Source organism: Protopterus annectens, chromosome 8.part1 (genome assembly GCF_019279795.1).
Source record: "Protopterus annectens isolate FY-2018-M chromosome 8.part1, PAN1.0, whole genome shotgun sequence".
Lineage (NCBI taxonomy): Eukaryota > Metazoa > Chordata > Ceratodontiformes > Protopteridae > Protopterus > Protopterus annectens.
The window spans coordinates 341,931,150-341,957,298 of record NC_056742.1 but is presented as its reverse complement, the minus strand read 5'-3'; the positions used below and the strand labels follow the sequence as shown (position 1 = coordinate 341,957,298).

Sequence of the window (26,149 nt, the reverse complement as noted above, 5' to 3'; positions counted from 1 at the left end):
CCTCCCATCCCCCTGATTCCACAATTTCTAAAGAAAGCTCTTCAGTTGAGATGCAAGGTGATCCTCATAGCGCCATTCTGGCCTTGACAAGTTTGGTTCCCTTTCCTTCGGCCTCTCCTAGTATACCCGCCATGGATTCTAGACCCTCTACCAGATCTGATTACTCACCCCCAAGGGTTGAGTCACCCAAATCTGTCCAGTCTCAAGCTGACAGCTTGGTTTCTCCACTTCCATTAGCCGCCAGGCAAGCTAATCTCTCCTCGCCTGTTCGATATATCATTCTGGCCTCTCATAAGCCATCCATCAGAAGACTATATCAGGATAAATGGAAAAGGTTCTCCATCTGGTCCAAGGTAACATGTTAGACCCGTATTTGGCTCCAGTAACTGCGGTGACTCAAAAACCTTTTGAACCTGCTGCAGTGTGACCTAAAGTTTTTGTCTTGGAAATCCTTGTTCTTGATAGCCATTACGTCTGCCAGAAAGGTCTCGGAGCTTCAGGCATTGTGTATCAAGAGGCCCTATCTGGTCTTTCATAAAGACAGAGTATCACTTCGGACAAATTCATCCTTCCTTCCCAAAGTTGTTTCTGAATTCTCCATAAACTAGACCATTGCTCTACCTGTGTTCTTTCTGAATTTTGCCAGTAAAGGAGAGTACTGCCTTAACTCCTAAAATGTACATAGACAACTGAGATTTTACCTAGACAGGACCAAACCTATCCATAAATCTGAACAGCTTTTCATCTCCTTTTCTGGGCCCAGAATGGGAGAGGCTGTTTCCAAGGTTACATTATCAAAATGGCTAAGGGACTGCATACATTTCATCTATTCCCTCAGTAATGAACCTATGCCAAAAGTTAAAGCTCACACCACTAGATCTATGGCAACATCTGTAGCTTTTCATTCCAGGGCTTCCATGGATGACATCTGCGCAGCAGCTACTTGGACTAAGCCTCATACCTTTATCAATCATTACAAATTGGACTTGGTCTCCAGAGGGAGAGCTGCCTTCGACTCAGTGGTACTCATGAATGTTCTTCCATAAGGCCCACCCATGGACCTCAAGGTAGCTTGAGATTCTGTCCCATCAGTGATGAATGAAAAGAAAATTAACAACATCAGATAAAGACGTTATGTCTTACCATAACGTTCCATCTGTGTTGTTCATCGTCTTTCATTCATCACCTCCCACCCTCCTTCCCCCTCCAAAGGCTCCTGGAGGATGCTTTGGGTCTAAGTGGTGTCCTAAGGTATTTGTGCAGAAGTGGCCTTGGCTTTACTTCTCCTTCTCTTGCAAACTCAATCTGAGGTAAGAGGGAGAAGGGCATTCTGGGTAGAGACTTAGCTTGAGAGTTTTTTTGGCTGGCGCGAGCTTGGTAAAAAGGCCAACTCGGTTCCGAGGGCTCAGAACCAAACCCATTAGTGATGAATGAAAGAAGATGAACAACACAGATAGAACGTTATGGTAAGACATAACTTTTTTTTATTGTTGACTGTTAGTTCTGCCAGACCGATTTCAGAAATTCAGGCCTTGTCTGTGAAGCCATCTGTGACAATAGGAGGTACTGCCAGCTATGCCAGGAGAAGTAGGGCATTGGATGTGTAACATATGCCAGCACAGCTAGCTGGAATTTTGTAAAGAATTATATGTCATTTGTAGATGAGAATGATTTGTACAGATGCTTGTGTTGAAAAAAAATTATCTGTAAAGCTGCTTTTGCTAAAAATATATCAACAGTGTGCCCTGCTAGGAACCAAAGAAATGTACGTGTATTATTGTAACTATTTAAATGTATATATTGTAACAGAGGATGCTGTAAGAGAAGTGATTAATCTCAATCCACCTGACTTTGAGAAATATTAAGAAAATTAAATTACTGGGCCTTGGCCATAAATGCGTTATTTCACAGTTTTGAATGAAGCCAGAGACCCAGTGTCTGTAAGAAGTGTGGTGTGTTAGCTCCTGTAGGAAGAGTGGAGGTGTTTTATAGTTGTATGTCTTCCAGGAGCTGTATCAGATCTTAGCAAGGCTCTATGTGTGTGTATGGTAACACATAGATGTTGAAATCCTGGCAGCTTCTAGTGTTGGTTGGTGATAGCATGTGAACCAGAAGTCAAATGACCAGATGTATGTGACAGCATTCTGTACAGAAATAATTTTTTAATATTAGAGGAGAGTGAGTGTCTGGAGCGGTCTATTTCTTGGAACCTTACATAGAAGGATCCCTCACTTACTTCATCGTGCCCTGCTCTAGTAAGTGACCAGGGATAGTAATTCTCTAAACCACTTAGGAAAATATAGTGAGAATAGTTAAGTATTGTTTTTCTGTAACTCTGTGAATCTTTCCAGCTGTGTTATTTGTAATATTTCTGTGACTGGAACTCTGTTTACTGTATATAAATATTTAGTATTTTCATATTCTTTTCTTATTTATTATTAAATATATTTAAACTTTTCATTGTGGCTGATCCTTTTAGAAAATATTTAAGTTTTGAGAGTATTTGGATATATTTATTTGGTGATAACTCTGGCCACTCCTGGTGTTAGGTCAACATTACCATTTTTTTTTTAATATTAACTTCACTCATTATAATTGGATACCATTTTAAGAGCCTTATAGTAACTGACTGGTGGCAATGAATCTACCTTATAGTCTGGGCAAAGTTGGTAGATAAGGTAATCTGTGCCAGCCTTTCCCAGGTGTGTGTGTGTGTGTGTGTGTGTGTGTGTGTGTGTGTGTGTGTGTGTGTGTGTGTGTGTGTGTGTGTGTGTGTGTGTGTGTGTGTGTGTGTCTGTGTGCGTGTGTGTCCTTGAAGCAGGGAGACAAAGCCGTGGTTTCAAAGAGAGAGTGCTGGAGGACTTGGCTTGGACACTCGGCTGAGGACTTAACCCTTTAGCTGTGCCAGTGGGGAACCTTATTGGGGACCTAGGGAGAGGCAGAGAGAAAGAAACCCAGGCCCTGGGCTGAATGTGTTCCCTGTGTGCTCTTAAGGGAAACTTTGCTTGATGCAGAGAGCGCCATCTGGAAATAACTGAGGGTATCCATTTTTGTTCCAAGTGAAAGTCTCTCTCCAGTGCCAGTGTGAGGATTCAGGCTTCTTAATTACTGGCCCAGAGTGCAGACGTCACACTGCCATATCTAATTTTTCATAAAGATAGAGTTGCACTACAAACTACTGCATCCTTTTTGCCCAAAATAGTGCCAGAGTCCCATATTAACCAGCCCATCAGTTCACCTGCTTTCTTTCCAAATTATTTGAACAAAGGCAAATACTTATTACATTTATTGGATGTTCATAGGCAACTGTGCTTCTATTTAAATAGGACAAAGAATATCAGATCTACGGATTAGTTATTTGTTTCATTTGCAGATGTAAAACTGGGTAAACCAGTATCCAAAGTCACCCTATCCAGATGTCTTACAGGCTGCATCACATTTATTTACAAAAAATTAGCTATCCCTTTATCAAGGCAGATATGTGCTCAGTCAACCAGGTCCTTAGTAACTTCCTCTGTTTTTCATTCAAGAGCTTCCATGGATGGAGTATATCCGGCAGCAACTTGGACTCCCCCCAATACCTTTATGTCTCATTTCAAATTGGATTTGCTATCAAGAAATAGAGCATCATTTGGCTCAATGGTGCTTAGGAATATCCTTCCTTGAGTCCACCAATTTAGATAGCTGGGGACTCTGTCCCATCAATTGAGGACAGAATGAAAATTGACATAATCAGATAAAGAAGTTATGTGCTCACCATAACGTTCCATCTGTGTTGTCCATTTTCATTCTTCCTAAACTCCCCACCCACCAACCCCCATCCTGATGTTTTTTTCTGTAAGAGCAAGTGGATATACATATAACAATTTTGTATATTCCACCCATAATAACGCTCCAGATATAGCCTTTTCTAGAGCTTTTTCTATTTTTTTACTTGTATGAGTCTGTATATATAAGAATAATTATTCTGTACTGTAAGAATTAGATATGAAGTACTTTATCGTAGTGTGCTGGAAACACTGTATGACATGAGACTGAGAAACAAAAGTCTTAATTACCCAAGCTCGTGCTTCAGTAGGTGTCAGTCTCTCCCTTATGAACCAAGTCTTGTGCACTGTTTAGCATGAATTCTCCAAACACTGTAGTTCATTTAATAAGGTTTTATTAGATGTTTACAATATCCGAATACTGTCTCCTTTAACAGTTCTGATAAACAATTCAAGTTGCTGTACATCATTCTGAGTGTTCTGAAGTAACAGGTTGAACAAACTTATTAACCTTAACTGCCTTGGTATCTTGAACACAACATATTATATTTTCTTTTTCAGTAATTTTCCTCTATTGACTATATCCACCCCCTAATCCTTGATCCTTAGGCTACGTCTTATTTTAGCTTAACTTATCTCTTGATTCTTTCCTTGAGGAAAGAACATAACAAGTACTCTCTGCAATCTTCCCTTGACGAACTGTTATTTCACCAAGGTCAACATTCAGTGGAAGATTCTTTGTTTCTGCTTTCTAAATGTATGCATAAATAAAACACCATTTCCTAGCCAGCAAAGTCAACCTTCAGTGAAAGATTCTTTGTTTCTGCTTTCTAAAATGTATGCATAAATGAAACACCATATGTGAGAGTGTTCAGTCTCGCCGTTTGTTCTTACACCTGGGTTCGGAGCCGATCCTCGGCTTCGAGTCGGCCGCTTAGCAAAGCTCGGCATCGAGAAGAAGCTCGAGACCAACCTATCTCCCACAATTCCCTCTGCCCTTACCTCAGATCTAGTTTGCAAAACAATACCAGATCTAGTTTGCCACTGCAACTGATCACATCGTTTGAAGAGCTCTGAGCCAACTTCAGATAAGATTTACCTTTTTTCTTCTAAAAATTTGATCTAAAGTTGTTAGATTGTGGCACTTATTAGTGTTTATGTGTGTGTGTGTGTGTGTGTGTGTGTGTGTGTGTGTGTGTGTGTGTGTGTGTGTGTGTGTGTGTGTGTGTATGGGTCTTTGGTTCCGATTGACTAAATCATTAGTGTTTTAAAACAGTTTTGTTTAGTTAGGATCCTAGGGCCTACCCCACTCACTAAATTTCGGATTTGACTATTAAAGTTATTACTTCAGAACATTATTTCTTGGCCTTTGGCTAAGATTAAGTGTATTGATTGTAATTTCACTAGTTATTGTGACTTTTTTGGCTTTGACATGTCTGACAAGGTTAAGTCAGGATGTTAAGTTGTCTATCTCACCTTCATTCTTGCTGGATGGGTTCGGAGCCGACCTCGGCTCCGACTCGGCCACTCTAAAAGCTCGAGAGTTGGTTCCACCGGCTCGAGGCTCCCCTTATATCCCACAATGCTAGGCGTGAGTTACCTCAGATCTCGTTTGCCGCTACAGCGATCGAGGTGTTTGGTTTCTACCGGCTTCTTGGTGAGTTATTGTAGAGTAATTTTTAGTCTACTTAAACCCCTTTAGTTTAATTCTTAACAGTTATTTCCCTTAGTTTAGTGGATTTTGTCCCTTTTCTTTTATTATCCCTTTTCCACAAAGAACTTATAAGTTCTTCCCTCGGCCTTCGGCCTTTTCCATCCCTAGTGGTGTGTGTGTGTTTTCTCAGGAATTTAAAACTTTGATAGTGAGTTTGAATTTTTGAGTTAAACTTGTATAGGGTGTAATCAGTGTGTTTGACTGTGTGTGTGTGGTTACACTTCTTCAATAATGTCTAAAGACTCAAAGGTCGCAGGCTTCAAGAAGTGTGACTCGTGCTGTCAGAAAATGTCTCTGACAGATGGTCACACTTCTTGTGTCTACTGCCTGGGACCTTTACACCTGCAGGACTCTTGTGCTGTATGCCATGGCTTCAGCCCCAGAGTCCTGCAGGAAAGAAAAATAAACTTATTTTGAGAGGTTTACTTAAGCCTGAGGGTTCCCTTACTGTTCCTTCGGGAAAACCCTCCAAGGCTTCTAGGTCCTCGGCTCCAGCTTCTGAGCCGAGGCCTAAGGCTTCGAAACCTCCGTCTACATCGGCTCCGGCTGGAGCCGATGAGTCTCAGACTGCAGTTTCTGTGGTTTCCTCGGCTCCGGCTGGAGCCGAGGTATTGCAAATTCCTTTGTCTGTTCCGACTAGACCTTCGGAACCGACATCTAGAAAGAGGTCCAGGTCACCGTCCCTTGGCTCCGTTCATTCGGCTCCAGCATCTCCCTTGCTGTCTGAACGGAGCCATAGATCTCACTCCTCTAGGTCATCGAGGCTTTCGGACCATGACCTTCAGAGGGTAGTGAGTCGACTTCTTAAGTCCGAGGCACTGGCCCAAATGCTTCAAAGCCCGACTCATCAGTCGATGCCTGACCCTGTCCCCCATTATGTTCCTCCTCCGACTCCGTTGAGCTCGGAGCCGGGCGCTCGGAACCGAGACTGTGGTAGGCCGAGCCGATACAGATGTCTTCGGCTCCATCGTCGGCTCCGATTTCTTCTTTAGAAGAATCTCGGCGCCGGACTTCCCTTGTCGGCTCCGAGGGGGTGAGTGGCATCGGACCCTTGTCTGACCCCGCTCTCCCTCTCAGAGCTTCGGCGCTGGTGAGTTCGGCTCCGACATCGGCCTCGGAGCCATCACTGTCGGTGCCGAGGGAGGTTTTAGCTTTGAGCGGGACCTCTGGCTCTGCCTGACAGGGGTGCGTTCGAGGTCATGCGGAGTGTGTTGGAACCTGGTTCAACTCCACAGTCGGCTCTGTCGGTGCCTCAGGTCAAGTCGACTCACTCCCTCATCCCAGACCGCAGAGAGCCAGCTCCTCAGGAATCCCCTGTGGGGATCTCATCCTCTTCCGAGGCCTCTCCTGATTTGGCAGAAGAGCCCCCTCGGAAGAGAAAGTGTAAGAGGAAACACATAGACTCACCTGAGTCTGTCACCTCTGACACAGATTTAGAGGATTCCGAGGGTTCCCCCCGTTCCCCTTCTGAAGATGTCTCATTTGCAGACATTCTAGAAATCCTCAAGCAGAGGGGAAATTGGCCAGCCCTCAACCCTTCGGAGGATGAATCTGTGTACCTTGAGGTGTTTGGCTCTCGCCCTTCCACCTCCTGGGTGTCTCCCTTGACCCCTCATGCAGGTGGTAGCAAAAAAGGCATGGACGGCTCCTGATTCAGTGGACCCCACTCCCAGGAGACCCTCAAAATTTATCACGGCACCAGCAGATAAACAATTTCTGACAAAAGGAGTTTCTGTGGATGCTATGGTGGTTGCTGCTGCCACTAAGAAGGAACTAGCTGATCCTTCAGTGCCTGTCCATCCACCTAACAAGGAATCTAGGTCTATGGACAGGTACGGGAAGCGGATGTTCTCGTCAGCGACCTTTGCAATGCGTTCGCTGAACTACCTATGCCATTTTACTCGTCTTCAAAGAGACTTGATCAAAGAAGCGAGTGATATGTTGAAGGATCCTACAGCTGCGGGTTTTCAAGACAAGATGAACACTCAGCTGGCTACCCTGAACTCCATAGCTAACTCCTCCATGCGCCTCCTCTTGTATGCGGCTGATGGAGCGAGCAGGGCCGCAGGAACAGGAGTGGCCTTATGTAGGCATGCCTGGATGCGGTTATGCAACTTTGCGGACCCCTTTAAAACGTCGTTCACTAATTCCCCGTTTGATGGATCATCTCTTTTTGGTCCTCAAGTGAAAGAAACCTTGACTAGGTGCGAGACTGATGGCAAGACTCTTTCTGCCGTCGGAGTCCATTTTTCTACTCCTTCTAGGCCTTACCCCAAAGGCCAGAAAAGTGGGAAAATGTGGTTCCGCAAACAATCTCAAGGGACTTCGCCTGACGACAGAGTCGGTTCCCGCCAGAGGCAGGGGGAACAACAATGGTAGACGCCCTAGAGGCAGGGGTGTCCAGAACCAGGGCAATCGAGAAACTTTCTCCGATAAGCCCTTTCAGCATCCCTGAGGTGTTGCCCGACTGTCCACCTTCGAGGCAGTCGGGGAAGATTGTCACTGTACCCAGAAGCCTAGCTATCCCTAACTCGAGACAAGTGGGTACAGTCCATCATTTCCAAAGGCTATTCCATTCCCTTCGTTTGCATTCCAAACCGTTCAAAAAAATCCCTTCCAGATGTTCCACCCGCTCAAAGGGATCTTGCAGCTTTGGAAGTTTCAAAGCTGCTTGCAAAAAGAGCAATTCAACCAGTTCCAGCAGACCAGCAAGGATCCGGAATCTACTCCAGGTTCTTTTTAGTTCCAAAAAAACAGGGGACTGGAGACCAGTTTTGGATCTCAGTATCTTGAACAAGTCAGTCAAGAAAATACGATTTCGGATGGTCACGCTACAGTCCATCCTTCCCCTATTGGGAAGAAAAAACTGGATGTGCTCTATAGACCTTCAGGATGCGTACTATCATATAAAAATGAACAGACGCTCCAGAAGATTTCTCCGCTTCAGGCTGGGAACCAGTCATTTTCAATTCAGAGCCCTGCCCTTTGGACTCACCACTGCCCCCCGGGTGTTTACCAAATGCATGGCAGTGGTAGCTTCTCACCTGAGACGTCAAGGATTCCAGGTGTTTCCATATTTGGACGACTGGCTCCTCACAGCTCCCACCAAGCATCTTCTTCTAAGGGCCAGGGACTACACCTTTCGCACTTGTCAAAACTTAGGCATCTCAATAAATTGCGAAAAGTCTGTTTTGTCGCCTTGTCGTGTTATTACCTTCATAGGCGCAATTCTAGACACAGTCAACATGTCTGCATGGCTAACAGATCAGAGAATAACAGACATACAAAAACTGGTCTCGCTCATCTTCAGCAGCAACAGAGTCAAAGCCAGGTTAGTTCTGAAAGTATTGGGGATTATGGTGGCTGCCATACCTTTGCTTCCATTAGCCAGATTCCACATGAGAATCCTTCAATGGATGCTCTTCACACAATGGTCATACCAGCAACTTCCGATGTCCCACACCATTATGATCATGCAAACATGCAGGAATCATCTTCTGTGGTGGATGTCTTCCCCTCAGCTCTTCTTGGGAAGACCCTTTGTTCCTCCCCCTCCGGTTGCTACTCTGACAACGGACGCCTCCCTGATCGGGTGGGGGGGGCATTATCAGGGCAGAACTGTCCAGGGCACATGGCAACCAGACGAATGCTACTTGCACATAAATGTTCTAGAGATGAGAGCAGTGCTTTTAGCGTTGCAAGCCCTTCAAGACTCTCTTCCCTTGGGAACGATAGCAATCCAGACGGACAATATGTCTGTAGTGTGGTATATCAACAAACAAGGCGGAACCAGGTCCTACCCCCTGTGTCGAGAAGCACTCAGACTGTGGCAATGGGCGATTTCTTCTCAGCGGTTTCTGATAGCAACGCACATCCCGGGAAGTCCAATCAAATCGCGGACAAGTTGAGCAGAGCTATCCTCATGCCTCACGAGTGGTCTCTGAAAGACTCTGTTGTGAGAGAAATTTTTCTCAAGTGGGGTCAGCCTTGCTGCGACCTTTTTGCTACTCCCCAAAACAGCAAGTGCAGAGATTATTTCACCCTATTCCCTTTACCAGGCCAGCCCAGCAGAGACGCTCTAGTCCAAGTTTGGCCCCGGGACTTCTGTATGCATTTCCTCCCTTCCCACTAATCTCTCAAGTGATACAGAAAGCTATCGCTCAGAAGGCCTCGTTGATCCTCATTGCTCCTTACTGGCCTCGACAGGTTTGGTTCCCCTTTCTACATCATTTTCTGTTGGGCGACCTTGGCATCTGGACCTACTTCCAGATCTTTTGATCCATCAGTCGGGTCAGTTTCATCGCTCCCTTCCCTCTCTGAACCTCACTGCTTGGTTCCTCCAATTCCAACCTTAGCCAGGCTTCCTCAAATATCTCACTCTGTTCGAGATATTTTGATAGCTTCTCATAAATCTTCCACCCAAAAGATTTATTCGAGTAAGTGGAAACGTTTCGCCTATTGGGCTCAAGGCAGGGACGTAGATCCTTTCACTGCTCCCATCCAAATGGTCCTTGATTTTCTAGCTGAACTCTTCCATGCAGGTTCATCTCCTTTGACTCTTAAAGTTCAATTGGCAGCTATTTCTAACTTTCATGTGGGCATTTCAGAGTCTGCCATAATGTCCCACAAGCTTTGCAAAGCCTTTTTGAAGGGAGTTTTTCTACTCAGACCTCCTATAAGAAATCCTCCTCCTCCTTGGGACCTAGATTTAATTCTTAGATCTGAAGTAGGCAGACTTCATTCGTCTGCAACCTGTGGGTATCGGATCCGACCTTGGATCCGAGCCGGCAATTCAAAAGCTTAGGCTCCGAGCTCCTAGCTCCTCCCTCTTACCCATAATCCCTTGCCAAGCCCTGACTGACCTCAGATTTCGTTTGCCGCTTTTCAAGTAGCTACGGAATTCCAGAGCTCCTGGCGTTGGTGAAGATAAGAAATAGTTTTTGACTAAAAAAGTTTTAAAAATCTTTATTTTCTTTCTTGATTCAGTTAGTGTTGAGTGTGTTTAGGCTTTCCTCTCTCTTTTTGTTTAAATTTATCGGGTTTTCGTAGTTTGTTTGTGTGTTGTGTGTTAGGCCTTAGGGTTACTATGTCTGAAGCCCATAAGGCTGTGTTTTCAAATGTGCAGTGTGGCCATAAGCTATCCCCAGCAGATGGCCACACTCGCAAGAATCTTGGGGTTGAACACCTGTCATCTGGTTGTACCATTTGTGCAGGGTTCAACCCGGCTTTGAGGGAACGGAGGTCGAAGTTGGTGCTGGCGGGTCTTTTACCCCAGATACCGCGCCTCTGCCCTCCACTCAGCAACCTGTTGCTGTGAGTTCTCCTCCGGCTGGGACTCAACCTCCCTCTAAGTTGCCGGAGGAAGGATTCCTCTAAGGAAAGACAGAAGGAGAGGCACAGGAGAAGCACCACAAGAGGAGAGCCGAATCTTCTAGTTCGGCTCCTCCATCTAAGCGGCCTCCCTGTGCCTTCTAGCTTTCCTCCTCCTCGGCTCCACTCCCCTCGGTTCTCTCCTGGACCCGAGGAGGAGGAGGCTAGCCCTTCCAGGAGGTCACCGAGGCGGCTCTCTAGGTCCGCTTCGGTGGCCTCCTCTAGATCAACCTTTTCTATGAGTGAAGCTGATATGGACCGGATGATGAGGAAATTCATCCAGGCCCAAATGCAAATGGGAGTGCTCCTAGCCCCCCCCCCATCCGGGAGGGGCTTGACCCTTTTCGCCCCCTTGGCTCCTTCTCCGACCCATACCACGGGTTCGGAGCTGTCGGCGCCGGGCAGATTTGGATCCGGGGGTAGGTCGGATCCGATGGGTCGGCGCACCTCGGATCCGTCCCATCCCTTGCGTGCTTGGTGCCGGACCCGACCTCTCGGAGCCGAGGCGAGCCTCGGATCCAAGGGAGCTGGTGTGTCTTCGGCTCCGTGCAGGTCGGAGCACACTGGTCTCGGATCCGGCGGTTTCGGCTCCGACTCTGATCCGTCGCCGGATCCGGTGGGGTCGGCTCGGGCTTAGAGAAGCTGGCACCCCCACGGCTTCCGACGTAGTGGAAAGGGCACTGTCGAGGACAACCGGACCCCGGTCCCTGCCACGGCTCCATCCCGCACTCCATTGCAGTTGGGCCAGGCCCCACCAGCCGGTCCCAGGGACAGCCCGCCTCGATGTCCCAAGTGGTTCCCTTGGAACATCCAACTGCTGAAGAGTACTCCTCGGACAGCCCCGATGAAGTACCTCGGAAGCGTAAGTGCAAGAGGAGGCACATGGACTCCTGAGTCTGTCACTGAAGACACAGACTTGGATGAAGGGAAGGCTCCCCTAGGTCACCCCTGAGGACGTCTCATTTGGAGACATCATGGAGATGTTAAGGATCAGGGGTGGTCTGCCCCAAGGCTTCTTCGACGAGTCTGTGTTCTTGGAGGCATTCGAGGCGGGCCCTTCTACCTCTTGGGTGTCCCTCCTGCTGACCCCTGGTGGATCTTATCTCCATCAGGGCGTGGAAGGATCCGGACACCATTGAGCCTATCCCTAAGCGCCCGGACCGCATTCTTTCTCCTCCATCAGACCGCACCCACTGGAGTAAGGGTCCCCAGTAGATGCCATGATGATGGCTGCAGCCACAAGAGGGAATTGGCCCAGGAGAGTCCCTCCGTGCATCCTCCGGGCAAGGAGTCCCGTTCGATGGATCGCATTGGGAAGCGAGTTTTTAGTTCAGCAACCTTCTCCTTGAGAGCGCTGAACTACATGGCACATGTTATTAGGATGCAGCGGGATCTGATTAAAGAATACGCTGCATCTCCCCCGGAGTCCATTTCGAGTGAGGATAAACAGGTTTACTCCACCCGAATGGCCACTCTCAGATCAGTTTCCAATACATCTATGCGGCTACTGTCTCATGCTACTGAGGGAGCTAGAGCCAGCGGAGCAGGCCTAGTCATGAGGCGACAGGCCTGGCTCCGCCATTGTGATTTTGCAGAGCCCTTCAAGGCGACCTTCGCGAATGCCCCCTTAGATGGTTTTGCCTTGTTTGGCAAGACTGTTCGCGAGACATTAGTCCAGAGCGAAAAGGACGGGAAGACGCTGTCTGCCGTCGGAGTCCGCTTCTCAGCTCCCCAGAGGTCCTTCTCTAAGAACCAAAAGGGACAGAAGAAGATGTGGTTCCGAAGTCAGCAGTCCCAACCTGCTCCGGATAACCAGTCCTTCCGTGGCAGAGGAGGATGGGGAGGTCGTCGTGCTAGAGGCAGGGGGGCTCCTGGCAACTTTGGGTCCAGAGAACCTTTCTCTGAGAGACCCACGCAGCAGCCCTGAAGGGTTGCCCGGCTGTCCGTCTCTGGAGGCAGTCGGGCGGTTTCGATGCACCTGACTTCTTGGGAGTCCATAACAACAGACAGTTGGGTGCTTCGAGTTATATCCAGAGGATATTCAATTCCCCTATTCAAGGTTCCCAAATCTCGCAGCCTCCCAGATGTTCCACCCGACCAAAGGGAGGCGGCAGCTATCGAAATCGAGCAGCTGCTAGAAAAAAGAGCCATCCAGCGCGTCCCCCCAGATCAAACTGGATTAGGGTTTTACTCCAGGTTCTTTTTGGTGCCAAAGAAGATGGGGGACTTAAGACCAATCTTAGACCTTTCCCAGTTGAACCTGTCAGTAACCAAGCAAAAGTTCCGGATGGTCACCCTGCAATCTATACTCCCCTCTTGAGGGAGAACGACTGGATGTGCTCCATAGACCTCAAGGATGCGTACTACCACATTCGGATGGACAGACGATCCAGGAGGTTTCTTCGCTTCCGGCTGGGAGCCAGTCATTATCAGTTCAGGGTCCTCCCCTTTGGTCTCACCTCAGCCCCCAGGGTGTTTACCAAGGTGCTAGCGGTGGTAGCGGCCCACCTGAGGCTCCAGGGATTACAGGTCATTCCGTACCTGGACGACTGGCTCCTGACGGCATCATCAAGGCATCTTCTGTGCTCAGCCAGGGATTACTTTCTTCAACTAGCACCAAGGCTGGGCATCACGATCAACTGGGAGAAATCTTTTCTGAATCCCACTCAAATTATAGATTTCATAGGAGGAAGACTAGACACCAGATCAATACGAGCCTTCCTCACCCCAGACCGTATCGCCAGCCTGAAGTGTCATGTGACAGCGATCCTGCAACCATCTCCAACTGCAGCTTCGGTCCTGAGAGCCCTAGGTTCTATGGCGGCAGCTATCCCGCTTCTCATTCATGCCCGTTTACGCATGCGGGTTCTTCAATGGACCCTTCAAGTTCAGTGGTCCCCTCTTTGTTCTTCTCTAAATGCTCCGATTGCGGTCAGCAGAGCGTGCAGGGACTCCCTTCTTTGGTGGCTTCTTTCTCCGGAGCCCCTGGCAGGGAGACCTTTTTGCGCTGCATTTCCCCGAGCCACAGTGACCACGGACGCTTCTTGCCTCGGGTGGGGGAGGCATTCTGCGGGAAAGATTGTCCAAGGCACGTGGAATCCCACAGAGATGTCATTGCATATAAATGTCCTGGAAATGAGGGCGGTGCTCCTAGCGTTGCAAGCACTTCACCACGTTCTTCCTTCAGGGACTATTGCGATTCAGACAGACAACATGTCGGTAGTCTGGTATATCAACAAGCAGGAGGAACCAGGTCTTACCCCCTTTGTCGAGAGGCCATGAGAGTCTGGGAATGGGCAATTTCCACCAAACGCTTTCTGGTAGCAACGCACATTCCGGGAAAGTCCAACATCCTTGCGGACAAGCTCAGTCGCACTATCCTTTCTCCACACGAGTGGTCTCTCAATCCTCAAGTAGCTAAGAAGATTTTTGCCGTTTGGGGGCAACCCTGTTGCGATCTTTTTGCCTCTCCCTCAAACGCCAAATGCGACAATTTCTTCGCTCTGCTTCCCCACCAGGGAGTTCGAGGATGCTCTAGTGCATGCTTTGCCTCCCGGTCTCCTTTATGCCTACCCTCCACTTCCTCTGATGCAGAGGCTTCTGCAGAAAGCCAACAGTTTGGGGAGCAGAATGATTCTCATTGCCCCATTCTGGCCTCGACAACCTTGGTTCCCCTTCGTATGGTCTCACAAAATCAATCCACCATGGATTCTGGATCCAATCGATCTCATCTCTCACCCTCTGGGAATGTCAGTTCCCAATCTGCGGACCCTGAAGTTGACAGCTTGGCTGCTCCAGTTCCAACCTTAATTAGGACTCCCGGTATCTCATCACCGGTCAAGGCCATTTTAGTGGCTGCTCATAAACCTTCCACCAGGCAGGTTTATCGGAGTAAATGGAAGAGATTCTCTATATGGGCAGGACAGAGAACTTTGGATCCTTTCTCGGCACCTATGTCAGCGGTGCTGGATTTTCTAACAGACCTCTTTCATCAAGGGGCTAGTTCTTCCACGATTAAGGTACAATTGGCAGCTATCTCGCATTATCACATTGGTCATGACACAGCTCCTTATGACGCAAATTATGCAAAACATTTCTCAAAGGAGTTTTTTTGTTAAGGCCTCCAGTCAAGGAGGTTGTACCGCCTTGGGACTTGTCTTTAGTCCTGCAGGCCCTTACTGCTCCTCCCTTCGAGCCTGCAGCTTCTTCTGATTTAAAGTACCTTTCCTGGAAGACTGCCTTCCTGGTAGCTATCACATCAGCCAGAAGAGTGTTTGAGCTTCAGGCTCTGTGTGTCAAACCGCCTTATCTTTCTTTCTTCCCTGATAGGGTGTGCCTCAGGACCAATCCATCTTTTCTTCCGAAGATCTCTTCTGAATCCAATATTAACCAGTCAATCAATTTACCGGTGTTTTTTCCCAAGTACTCAAACAAAGGAGAATACAAATTGCATTCCTTGGATGTTCATAGACAATTACGTTTTTATATTAACAGAACAGCTGGCCACAGGAAATCAGATCAGCTGTTCGTCTCCTTTGCTAAATTTGCTCTGGGTAAAGCAGTATCTAAAGTCACTCTATCTAAATGGATTGCTAATTGTATTCTGCAGGCATATGACACTTCAGGCAGACCTGCTCCTCAGAGGGTTACGGTTCATTCTACTAGGGCAGTTTCCACGTCAGCCGCCTTTAAGTCCCGTGTATCATTGGATGATATCTGCGCGGCAGCTACTTGGGCCTCGCCTCATACTTTTATTTCTCATTACAAGGTGGATGTTGTTTCTAGAGGAAGAGCATCCTTTGGCTCAACGGTGCTCCGGAACATCCTTCCATGACGGCCGCCCAAGATTCAGGTAGCTAGGGACTCTGTCCCACAGGTTGCAGACGAATGAAGTCTGCCTACTTCAGATTTAGAAGTTATGTACTCACCATAACGTTCCATCTGAGTAGGTGACTTCATTCGGATGCAACCATCCCCCCCTCCATCCCCCTGACCTTTTTAGAGCGAGTATTTATGCTGTTTTAGTGTACTGTTGTCAGTATTTTGAGGCAAACTCAATCTGAGGTCAGTCAGGGCTTGGCAAGGGATTATGGGTAAGAGGGAGGAGCTAGGAGCTCGGAGCCTAAGCTTTTGAATTGCCGGCTCGGATCCGAGGTCGGATCCGATACCCACAGGTTGCATCCGAATGAAGTCACCTACTCAGATGGAACGTTATGGTGAGTACATAACTTCTAATTCTTTGATTCTTCCCCCTTTCGAACCTGCAGCCTCCTGTTCTTTAAAATTGCTATCATGGAAGACTCTCTTTCTGGTAGCTATTACTTCAGCTAGAAGAGTTTCAGAACTTCATGCACTCAGCTGTCGACCTCCTTATTTGTTTTTCCATAAGGACAGGGTATCTTTACGAACCAACCCGTCATTTTTACCTAAGATAGCCTCAGCGTCTAACCTAAATCAAAGCATTGACCTCCCTGTGTTTTTTCCAGAATATTCTAACAGGTCTGAACAAAAATTGCATTGGCTAGATGTTCATCGTCAGTTAAGGTACTATTTGGATAGAACCAAACAATTCAGAAAATCTGACCAGCTGTTTGTCTCTTATGCAGAAGGCAGAAAGGGACTTTCAGTTTCAAAGGTATCATTATCTAGATGGCTAACATCTCTGATTTCCCTTGTTTATGAAATTAGACACCAAAAGCTGCCTAATAAACCTAAGGCCCATTCCACCAGAGCTTTGGCTACTTCTATAGCCTTCCAAGACAGACTGCCTATTGACACCATTTGTGCAGCGGCTACTTGGGCTACTCCTCACACTTTCATTTCTCATTATAAGTTGGATTTAGCTTCTAGGCATAGAACTAACTTTGGTTCCACTGTTCTCAGGAGTCTGTTCCGTTAGGCCACCCGAGACAAGGTGCTAGGGACGCGGTCCCATCCAGCAAGAATGAAGGCGAGATAGACAACTTAACATATAGAAGTTATGTTCTTACCATAACGTTCCATGTTAGTTGTCTTCTTCGCCTTCTTCTTGCGTCCCACCCTCCTTCCCCCTGGCCTGGACAGACCTAGAGGAGTTTTGATTGTGACCTCTCTTTCTACCACCTCTTTACTTTAGGTATATGCTCTGCGGTGCATATTTTCCTGGATCAGGACGTAGGTCACCCTTCTCTTCTCCCTTGTTTATAGAGGTGGACTTTGTTTCTAGTTATTCTGCTACTGATATAATCTGGGCCTAGCTTACAAACGAGATCTGAGGTAACTCACGCCTAGCATTGTGGGATATAAGGGGAGCCTCGAGCCGGTGGAACCAACTCTCGAGCTTTTAGAGTGGCCGAGTCGGAGCCGAGGTCGGCTCCGAACCCATCCAGCAAGAAGAAGGCGAGAAGAAGACAACTAACATGGAACGTTATGGTAAGAACATAACTTCTATTTTTAAAAGATGTCAGTGCGGACAGAAGATGTCTGTCACAGACAACCATAGCTCCTGTGTCTACTGTCTTGGCCCTCTCCATCTTCAGCAGGACTGCTCCATATGTCACTCCTTTAGTGGAAGGGTCATGACAGATAGGCGCAGGAAGCTTATGGACAGGGGTCTTCTGAAGCCTGCTTTTCAGGAGGCTTTAGATAAGTCAGACCAGACTTCTAAATCTTCGAAGGAGTCGAAGACTTCGGAGCCTACGTCATCGGCTCCAAGTTCTTCTTTTAAAGTTCATTCACCGGTTCCACAGGCTTCGGGGCCGAGTATTGAACTAGTGTCTGTCACCGAGCCTCGAGTCTTGGAACCGGTGACAGAACTGCCACCTCCTGCTCTTTTGAGGTCGGCACCGTCTTCGATTTCTTCGACACGGTCTTCCAGGCCCCTCTCCGACACCGACGTAGACCGTGTGGTGCAGAAGCTGATGGAGAACACGGCCCTGTCCAAACTTATTGCAGTCTCCTCTCAGTTGGTGTCGAGACTCAAAGGCCTTCCCTTGTCTCCATCTGATCCTCCTCCTAGGCCTGTTCAGCCCTCGGAGCCGGGAGACGCTGATTTATTGATTGTAGAGCCCTTGGTGCTGGATCCGTCTCTTTCTTGGTCGGCACCATTAACCTCGACTTCGTCAGAACCTCTCCCGGACTCGCGGAGCCGACGATCTATCCTTGGTTCCGGGACCGAGAGCTGAACCAATGTTTCGGTGCCGACTCTCCCTCTCGGTGCCTCGGCACGGATCACCTCGGCTCCGTCCTCGGGATCGGTGCCCCTGGCTTCTGCTTCGGAGATTCCTCCGCGTTCTTCGGAACCGGGGGATTCTTCGGCTCGGGGTCTGGGGGCCTTCGATCTTATGAGGAAGGTATTGTCTTCCCAGACAACTACCTCAGCAGAAGCAGTGTCTCCCTCCCATAAAGGCCCGTTGTCCTCTTCTGCACCTACGGCTACTCAAAAGCGTCGAGCACCAGTGTCTCAGCCGCTCCCAGGGGGAGCCCCCTCTTCCTCGGAGGCTTCATCGGATGCCCCCCCCCGAGGAATTCCCGAGGAAAAGATTGTGTAAGAGGAGGCACTTGGATTCTCCACAAGAATCCTTAACATCGAACACTGACTTGGATGAGTCAGAAGGGTCCCCAAAATCACCCTCGGAGGATGTCTCCTTTTCTGACATCCTGGAGATCCTAAAACAGAGAGGTGATTGGCAAGCCCTACCCCCTTCTGAGGATGAGTCAGTCTTGCTGAAGGCATTCGGTGCTCGCCCTTCTTCCTCCTGGGTCACTCCGCTTTTTGATGAGTTAATGGATTTGATTGCTCGAAGGGCGTGGGAGACACCTGACACAGTGGAGCCAGTTCCCAGAAAGCCTAATAAGTATATTACGGCCCCTCAGGATAAGGCATACCTCACAAAGGGAGTTCCAGTGGACGCTATGGTGGTGGCAGCTGCCGCTAAAAAGGAGATGTCTAAATCTTCCTCATCTGTCCATCCGCCTAACAGAGATTCTAGGACCATGGACAGATATGGGAAGCGCATTTTTAGTTCAGCGACTTTTTCCATGCGATCGCTGAACTATTTGACAAATTTCACACGTTTACATAGGGATCTAGTCAAAGAGTTGGGAGATACCCTCCAGGGTACTACAGATGCTGCTGTCACAGATAAGGTTACAGCACAGCTCAATACCCTTACATCAATTGTAAACTCGTCCATGAGGCTCATCTCGTATGCAGCCGAAGGGTCGAGTAGGGCTGCAGCTTCAGAGATTGCTCTCCGTAGACAATCCTGGATGCGCTTATGCTCCTTTGCGGAAGCCTTCAAGTCTTCCTTTACTAACGCCCCTTTTGATGGTGCCACTCTCTTTGGCTCCAAAGTAAAGGAGACCCTTACCCGGTGAAAGCAAGAGGGAAAGACTCTGTCTGCTGTCGGAGTCCGTTTTTCCACCCCATCCAGACCGTACCCCAAAGGGCAACGAGGTGGAAAAATGTGGTTTCGTAAACCCCAGGGTTCTTTCCCAAGCACACAGGGTGATGCCCCCTCCAGAGGCAGAGGGGGGCAGAAGTGGAAGACGTCGTCCTGGCGGCAGAGGGGGTCCGCAAAACCAAGGCGACAGGGATACGGTCCCTGGGAAGCCTTTCCAGCACTCCTGAAGGGAGGCCCGACTGTCCTGCTCTGGAGGCAGTCGGGTCGCTAGCTTTATACCCTCAGGCCTGGCAAAGTCTTACCTCAGACAGATGGGTAAAAAGCATTATTACCAGAGGTTACAAAATTCCATTTCTATTTCCCCCGTTACCGCAGAAAAGATTCCCAGATCTACCGCCCCATCTGCGAGAACCTGCAGCTATAGAAATTTCAAAGCTGCTAGAAAAAAGAGTCATCCAACCAGTCCCGGCGGACCAAAGAGGATTCGGAACTTACTCAAGGTTCTTTTTAGTTCCAAAAAAGACAGGGGACTGGAGGCCAATTCTGGACCTAAGCAAGCTCAATACCTTTGTGAAGAAAGAAAAGTTCCGGATGGTCACGCTTCAATCGATCCTTCCATTCTTACAGAAGAACGACTGGATGTGCTCAATAGATCTCAAGGACGCATACTACTGCATCAAAATGGCCAGAGCGTCCAGGGATCACTTGCGCTTCAGGCTGGGAGCCAGTCACTATCAGTTTCGGGCCCTGCCCTTTGGTCTAACCTCAGCCCCCAGGGTTTTCACCAAATGCATGGCAGTGGTAGCGTCTTACTTGAGACGCCTAGGATTCCGGGTGTTTCCATATCTGGACGACTGGCTCCTTACTGCCACCACCGAGTGTCGACTGATACAGGCCAGGGATTACACACTCGACCTTTGTGTTCTATTCGGAATTTCCATAAATTTCGAAAAATCTGCCTTACAGCCGTCACAGCATATCTCATTCATAGGAGCAGATTTGGATACCCGTTACTTGATTCTAAGACTTCCCCCAGAAAGAATAGTCTCTCTACAAAATCACATATCTCTACTCCTGTTGTCCAAGAAATCCCCGGCCAAACTGGTTCTAAAAGTCTTGGGACTCATGTCAGCTTCCCTCATTGCAATTCCCTTGGGCAGACTACACATGAGAGTTCTTCAATGGCTGCTGTTCGCACAATGGTCGTTCCAACAGTTACCGCTGACACACGAAATTCACATCACAAACACCTGCAAGACGCACCTGTCTTGGTAGCTACAGAATTGCAATCTCATCGGCGGCCGGCCGTTTGTGCTACCCACTCCAACAGCTACAGTGACCACGGATGCTTCCCTGATAGGGTGGGGGGGGCATCTTTCAGGGACAGACAGTCCAAGGCGAATGGACCAATCTAGAGTACAACCTGCACATCAATGTTCTGGAGATGAGGGCAGTGTTTCTAGCGTTGCAACACTTTTCTCCCCTTCAACTTCTAGGGACCATTGCAGTTCAAACGGACAACATGTCCATAGTCTGGTACATAAACAAGCAAGGGGGAACCAAATCTTACCAGTTATGCAGAGAGGCCATGAGAATTTGGCAATGGGCAGAGTCCACGGGTCGCTTTCTGATAGAAACGCACATCCCGGGGTTATCCAACGTCATAGCGGACAGGTTGAGCAGAGCCATTCTGTTACCTCACGAGTGGTCCCTCAAACAGACAATAGCGGACAGGATATTCCGCAAGTGGGGCCAGCCTTGCTGCGATCTGTTTGCGTCTCCAATGAACGCCAAATGCAGAAGCTACTTTGCCCTGTTACCCCCACCAGGGGAAGTCCCCAGGGACGCTCTGATTCACGATTGGCCCCCGGGTCTCCTGTACGCCTTTCCCCCTATACCTCTGATACCGAGATTTCTCCAGAAAGCCAATAATCTGGAAAGGACCGTAATTCTCATTGCCCCATTCTGGCCTCGTCAAATTTGGTTTCCCTTTCTTCAAGCACACCAAATACGGGAGCCCTGGATCCTGGACCCGGAGCCAGATCTACTGACCCATTCGTCAGGGGCTCCCCACCCATCGCTCCTGTCCCTCAGATTAGCAGCTTGGCTGCTCCGCTTCCCTTCTTAGCCAGGTCTGATCTTCTTTCTCCTGCGGTTCAGAACATTCTAGTAGCCTCTCATAAAGCTTCCACTACAAAAATTTACACTAGTAAGTGGAAGCGTTTTGTATACTGGGCAACTGCACAGCATTTAGATCCCTTAATAGCCCCACTAAACAAAGTTTTAGAGTTTCTATCCATGCTATTTCACCAAGGAGCTTCTTCTGCCACCTTGAGGGTTCAGTTGGCTGCTGTTTCCAACTTTCATGTAGGGGAGAATGGAGCGCCTATTATGACTCATAGGCTTTGTAAGGCCTTTCTAAAAGGATCCTTTCATCTTAGACCACCAGTCAGGTTTCCTACAGCTCCGTGGAATCTAAACCTTCTCTTATCCCAACTAATGCTACCACCTTTTGAACCAGCCTCTTCCTGTTCCTTAAAGTTCTTGTCCTGGAAAACTCTCTTTCTAGTAGCTATCACGTCAGCCAGACGAGTGTCAGAACTTCAAGCTCTTTCCATTAAGCACCCATATTTAATTTTTCACCCAGATAGGTTATCCTTACGCACCAACCCTTCCTTTCTTCCCAAGGTTTGTTCAGTCAACAACATTAATCAATCCATTGAACTCCCCACTTTTTTCAAAAACCATTCCAATAAGCTGGAATATATGTTACACAAGTTGGATGTTCATAGACAACTCAGATTCTATCTAGATAGAACGAAGGATCACAGAAAAGCAGACCAGCTCTTTATAGCCTTTGCGGACAACAAAAAGGGCATGGCAGTGACGAAGCGTACTCTCTCCAAATGGCTATCTGATTGTATTACCTTTGTTTATATGGCTGCTGATCAAAGTTTGCCCACCAAACCGAAAGGACATTCTACTAGATCAGTCTCTACATCTCTGGCTCATGCGGCCCGCCTACCTTTGGATACTATTTGTGCGGCCGCCACTTGGTCTAAACCACATACGTTCATCACTCATTACAAAGTGAATAGGATTTCCAGGGACAGGGCAACCTTTGGTTCCACTGTGCTCAGGAACGTTCTTCCGTGAGTCTCTCAGGGTCACGGAGCTAGGGACGCTACCCAGGTGTAAGAACAAACGGCGAGATTGAACACTCTCACATAAAGAAGGTATGTCCTTACCATAACGTTCCATGTGGAGTGTTTATCTCGCCTTTGTACTTACATTCCCACCCTCCCACCCTCAGGTCAAGAAGAACTTCCGGTTTAGAGGTCTGGTTTGGTTCTCCCGCTACTGATTTCTCTCTGTTGTGCTGCTGGTTTCAGTTACGCCCTGGTATGTATGTATGTATGTTTACATTCTTGTTGATGGATCTGGTATTGTTTTGCAAACTAGATCTGAGGTAAGGGCAGAGGGAATTGTGGGAGATAGGTTGGTCTCGAGCTTCTTCTTGATGCAGAGCTTTGCTAAGCGGCCGACTCGGAGCCGAGGATCGGCTCCGAACCCAGGTGTAAGAACAAAGGCGAGATGAACACTCCACATGGAATGTTATGGTAAGGACATAACTTCTTTTTCTAGCTTATTTTATTGTTTTACCCTGTCTAATGTCTGTAAAATGAAAAAAGCGTGATCTAACATATACTATAGCAGCAAACAAGATCTGAGGTAATTGGGGTTGGTACTTTCTGGGTAAAGGAGAAGCTCAAGAGTTCTAAGTTGCCACGAGCTTTTGCAACAGCTGAGATGGATACAATGGTTGGGATCCGAACCCATCAGCTGAGGAAGAATAAAAATGGACAACACAGATGGAACGTTATGGTAAGTACATAACTTCTTTTTTACTCCCACATCTCTAGAATGTATTCTTGTCATAGCCTGGGAGCTGACATTTAGACTCCAGAAATGAATCTTCTGAGCAGTAGTTTTTCAAGTGTTCCATTAGGTCAAGAAAACCTGTGCTAAAAAATTATATATGCAAAAGTGACAATAGAATTTCACATTGATCCAACATGTTTTGTAGTACTGATGTTTCCTCGTGTGCTGTGAAGGGCTTTTTTTATTAGCCAAGGTTGTTGTTCTATCAGCTTGTCTTGGTTGAGAACCTCTTTAATGTATTGTTTCTTAAGGGGGAATTGTATCTAAAGCCTTCAAAGTAATCTGTGGTACTAAATGCAATACTTTTTATATAAAAATGTTTTTGTGACTTCAGATCATTGCTCCAGACCCAAAAAACATGTGTCTACTAAATTTGAAAAAAAAGGAGAGAAAGTGCACATAGCACATGTTTATAAATAAAACATACTTCTTTTTTTACCATAAAATGCTTTGGGAACAGAATTTCATTTTTTTTGTATGTTTTTTTCCTTCTGTTGACCATCAAACATACCCTCAGTCAGGCAGTTCACTATCTAGTGAAGGCCATTATCCAGGAAAAGCTGTGAATATGCTTTGTGCTCTGTCTGGCATCCTGGCATTGAAATCCTTTTTAGTTATAGCCTAGCACCTCCAATAGTAGTGATGTCAGCACTCTCATCATCACAAGGATTGCCTGTGTCCCTGTATCAGTACATGCATGCTCCTCCATATGTACCATTAAAGCTGTCCTCATTACTTGGGTGGTCACTCCCACTTCTTCCCCTGCACTGGATCCTTGCATCGTGAGAAGCTCCTAGTCTGCGTCTGAATGTATGTCACTGAAGCAGTGGCATGAGCCAAGCAGGAAACACCATTACTCTAACCCCCCCCCCCATGATACACATGCTCATCCTAGCTGGCTGAGTCATCAAATGTCTGAGCTGCTATTTGAATGTATGTTGCTTGATCTGTAGTCAGGTCTTTATCTTTCAATACAATTTAACCACCAGTGTAGGTAGCAGACTTACATGTTGATGTATAAACTGTGTGTGGCAAAAAAGGCCAAAGTATCAGCCCACCTACCTGGTCATCAAACAGATGAATAAATAAATAAAAAGGTTGACCATAAATATATTTCACTGTTAGGGCAATGAACCTTTTCTCTCTTCTCCTTACTAGTATCAAGTGCCTTACTTTGTTTTTCTTTTTAGCTTCCAAAACAAGAATGTTTTAAACACTATAAGTATATAATTTACTTTAGCCAAAAAGTCCTTGCATAGTTGACAGCATAATTTGCATAACTGAGAATGCATCTTGGGTATTAGTGGAAACAGTAAATAGTGATAACTTCGGATTACTGATCTGTAACTTTTATTTCAGATGAAAACCAGAAGATTTGCATGACTGCTTTTCCTTTTGCAAAGGATTGCCTCCAGATGTTTAGCAGAAGTGTTATACTTCGTCCTGTTTGTTCTTTTGTTAGCCTAACACTTGCTGGTAATAGTAAGTATAGATTGTGGTCAACAGTTGCTATTTGACATTTTTTTAATTAAACCATTCTTACAAATAAGTGCAATTCCTTTGCATTGCATGACATCTAAAGCATTGTGTTTAGGATCTGAGAGGTAGTATTGTGATAGGGTGAGTGCAGTAGGTGTTACATTTAGAACTTGTAGCTTCCAGATGTTAAACTTCTAACAGTTTTGTTTTGAGGCAGGACCCTTCATCCACGCAAATCAGCATACACTTAGCAGCAGAATATACAAGGTGGTGCTTCCACACTTTCTTCATTTATTTCTTGATGATGACACATTTTACTGTGCTTGGAGATAATGATCATTGGAAAGAAGCATATTATTTTGCTCGTTATAGTTATTTATTTGTTGCTTGATTGTTTTTGCTTACTGGGATAGTCTGTCTTGGTGCTTGACCCCTTTTTAGCGGAGGCCATTGGAGATAAGCTCCAGAGAAGGACTAATACAAATCATTAAATACAAGACGTTGCAAAATTAGTGGCTGTACAGTTTTTACAATATTTGTTTTTTAAACAAGAAGCATCTGTACTGAATTGTCACTTATGACATAGGCAATCATACATTTATATAAATTAAAACAAACCATATTGACATATTTTCAGTTGCAAATATTATATATCACTTATAATCTTCTGTACAGCCTGTCCAGAACATCTTTTCCCATTTTTTTGTACATCAGGTCAGGGTGTGACTTCAACAGTGACAATCATCTAGAGCCAAGGTTTGTCAGTCAAAGATTACATAGCTCATTCAATTTCTGCCTTTCCTTAAACCTCATTCAGTTATGCTGATAGGCTGACCATCACCAAACCAAACTCGAATGCGGAAATGGCCATAGCCGTGGAAACGGACGGTCTTCGTTTTTAGTCTTTTAGCTTTGTATAAGATTAATGTAAAGTTTTGTCCGATTTACCGACTGGCTGTTTGTAATCTAAGCAATATATTGATTGGCTTTCCATTCAGTCAATATTTTGACTGGCGTAGACGCGATTGCGGACAGCCTTACCCTGGAGTGTATGATTTTTATTTTTATCTTTATTTATTTCCCATTTTGATAATTCATTGTCCATTAGTAGTTTAATTAAGAACCAAATGGCCCAGATGGGTTGGTCATAATATTTATCACTTTGCTTAGCCTTGGCATGATTGTGAATGAGGACTTTTTTCAATAATATTGTCTAGCCACTATCCACAGCCGCGAAGGTGGACCGATCTAAGTATTTATCTATTCATTACACATATACATTTATCATAAAGTGTCACGAAGACTGTTGGTAATATTTCATGACATATACATATATATATTTAATTCACATAAGGCTTCCCACACTGACGTTCGTCTTCTAACGGTTCTTTCAACATTGCTGTTCCAGTCTAGGAACTGCTTTGTTTAACTCTTTGACTATTGGTCACTCAAACCTTTTCTTAACCTAGGATTGGTTAGATGCATATTTTGCT

At 46.6% G+C, this 26,149-nt stretch overlaps 1 protein-coding gene across 1 annotated transcript in view; it reads left to right on the top strand.

The window, feature by feature from the left end:
* The window catches only part of LOC122810128 (telomere repeats-binding bouquet formation protein 1-like), a 1,040,706-nt gene that overhangs the window by 942,671 nt on the left and 71,886 nt on the right, over nt 1-26,149 (top strand). Inside the window, exon 6 of the mRNA XM_044081602.1 lies at nt 24,537-24,659. Within this exon, the coding sequence (XP_043937537.1) occupies nt 24,537-24,659 (123 nt within the window). The remainder of the gene's footprint in view (nt 1-24,536; nt 24,660-26,149) is intronic.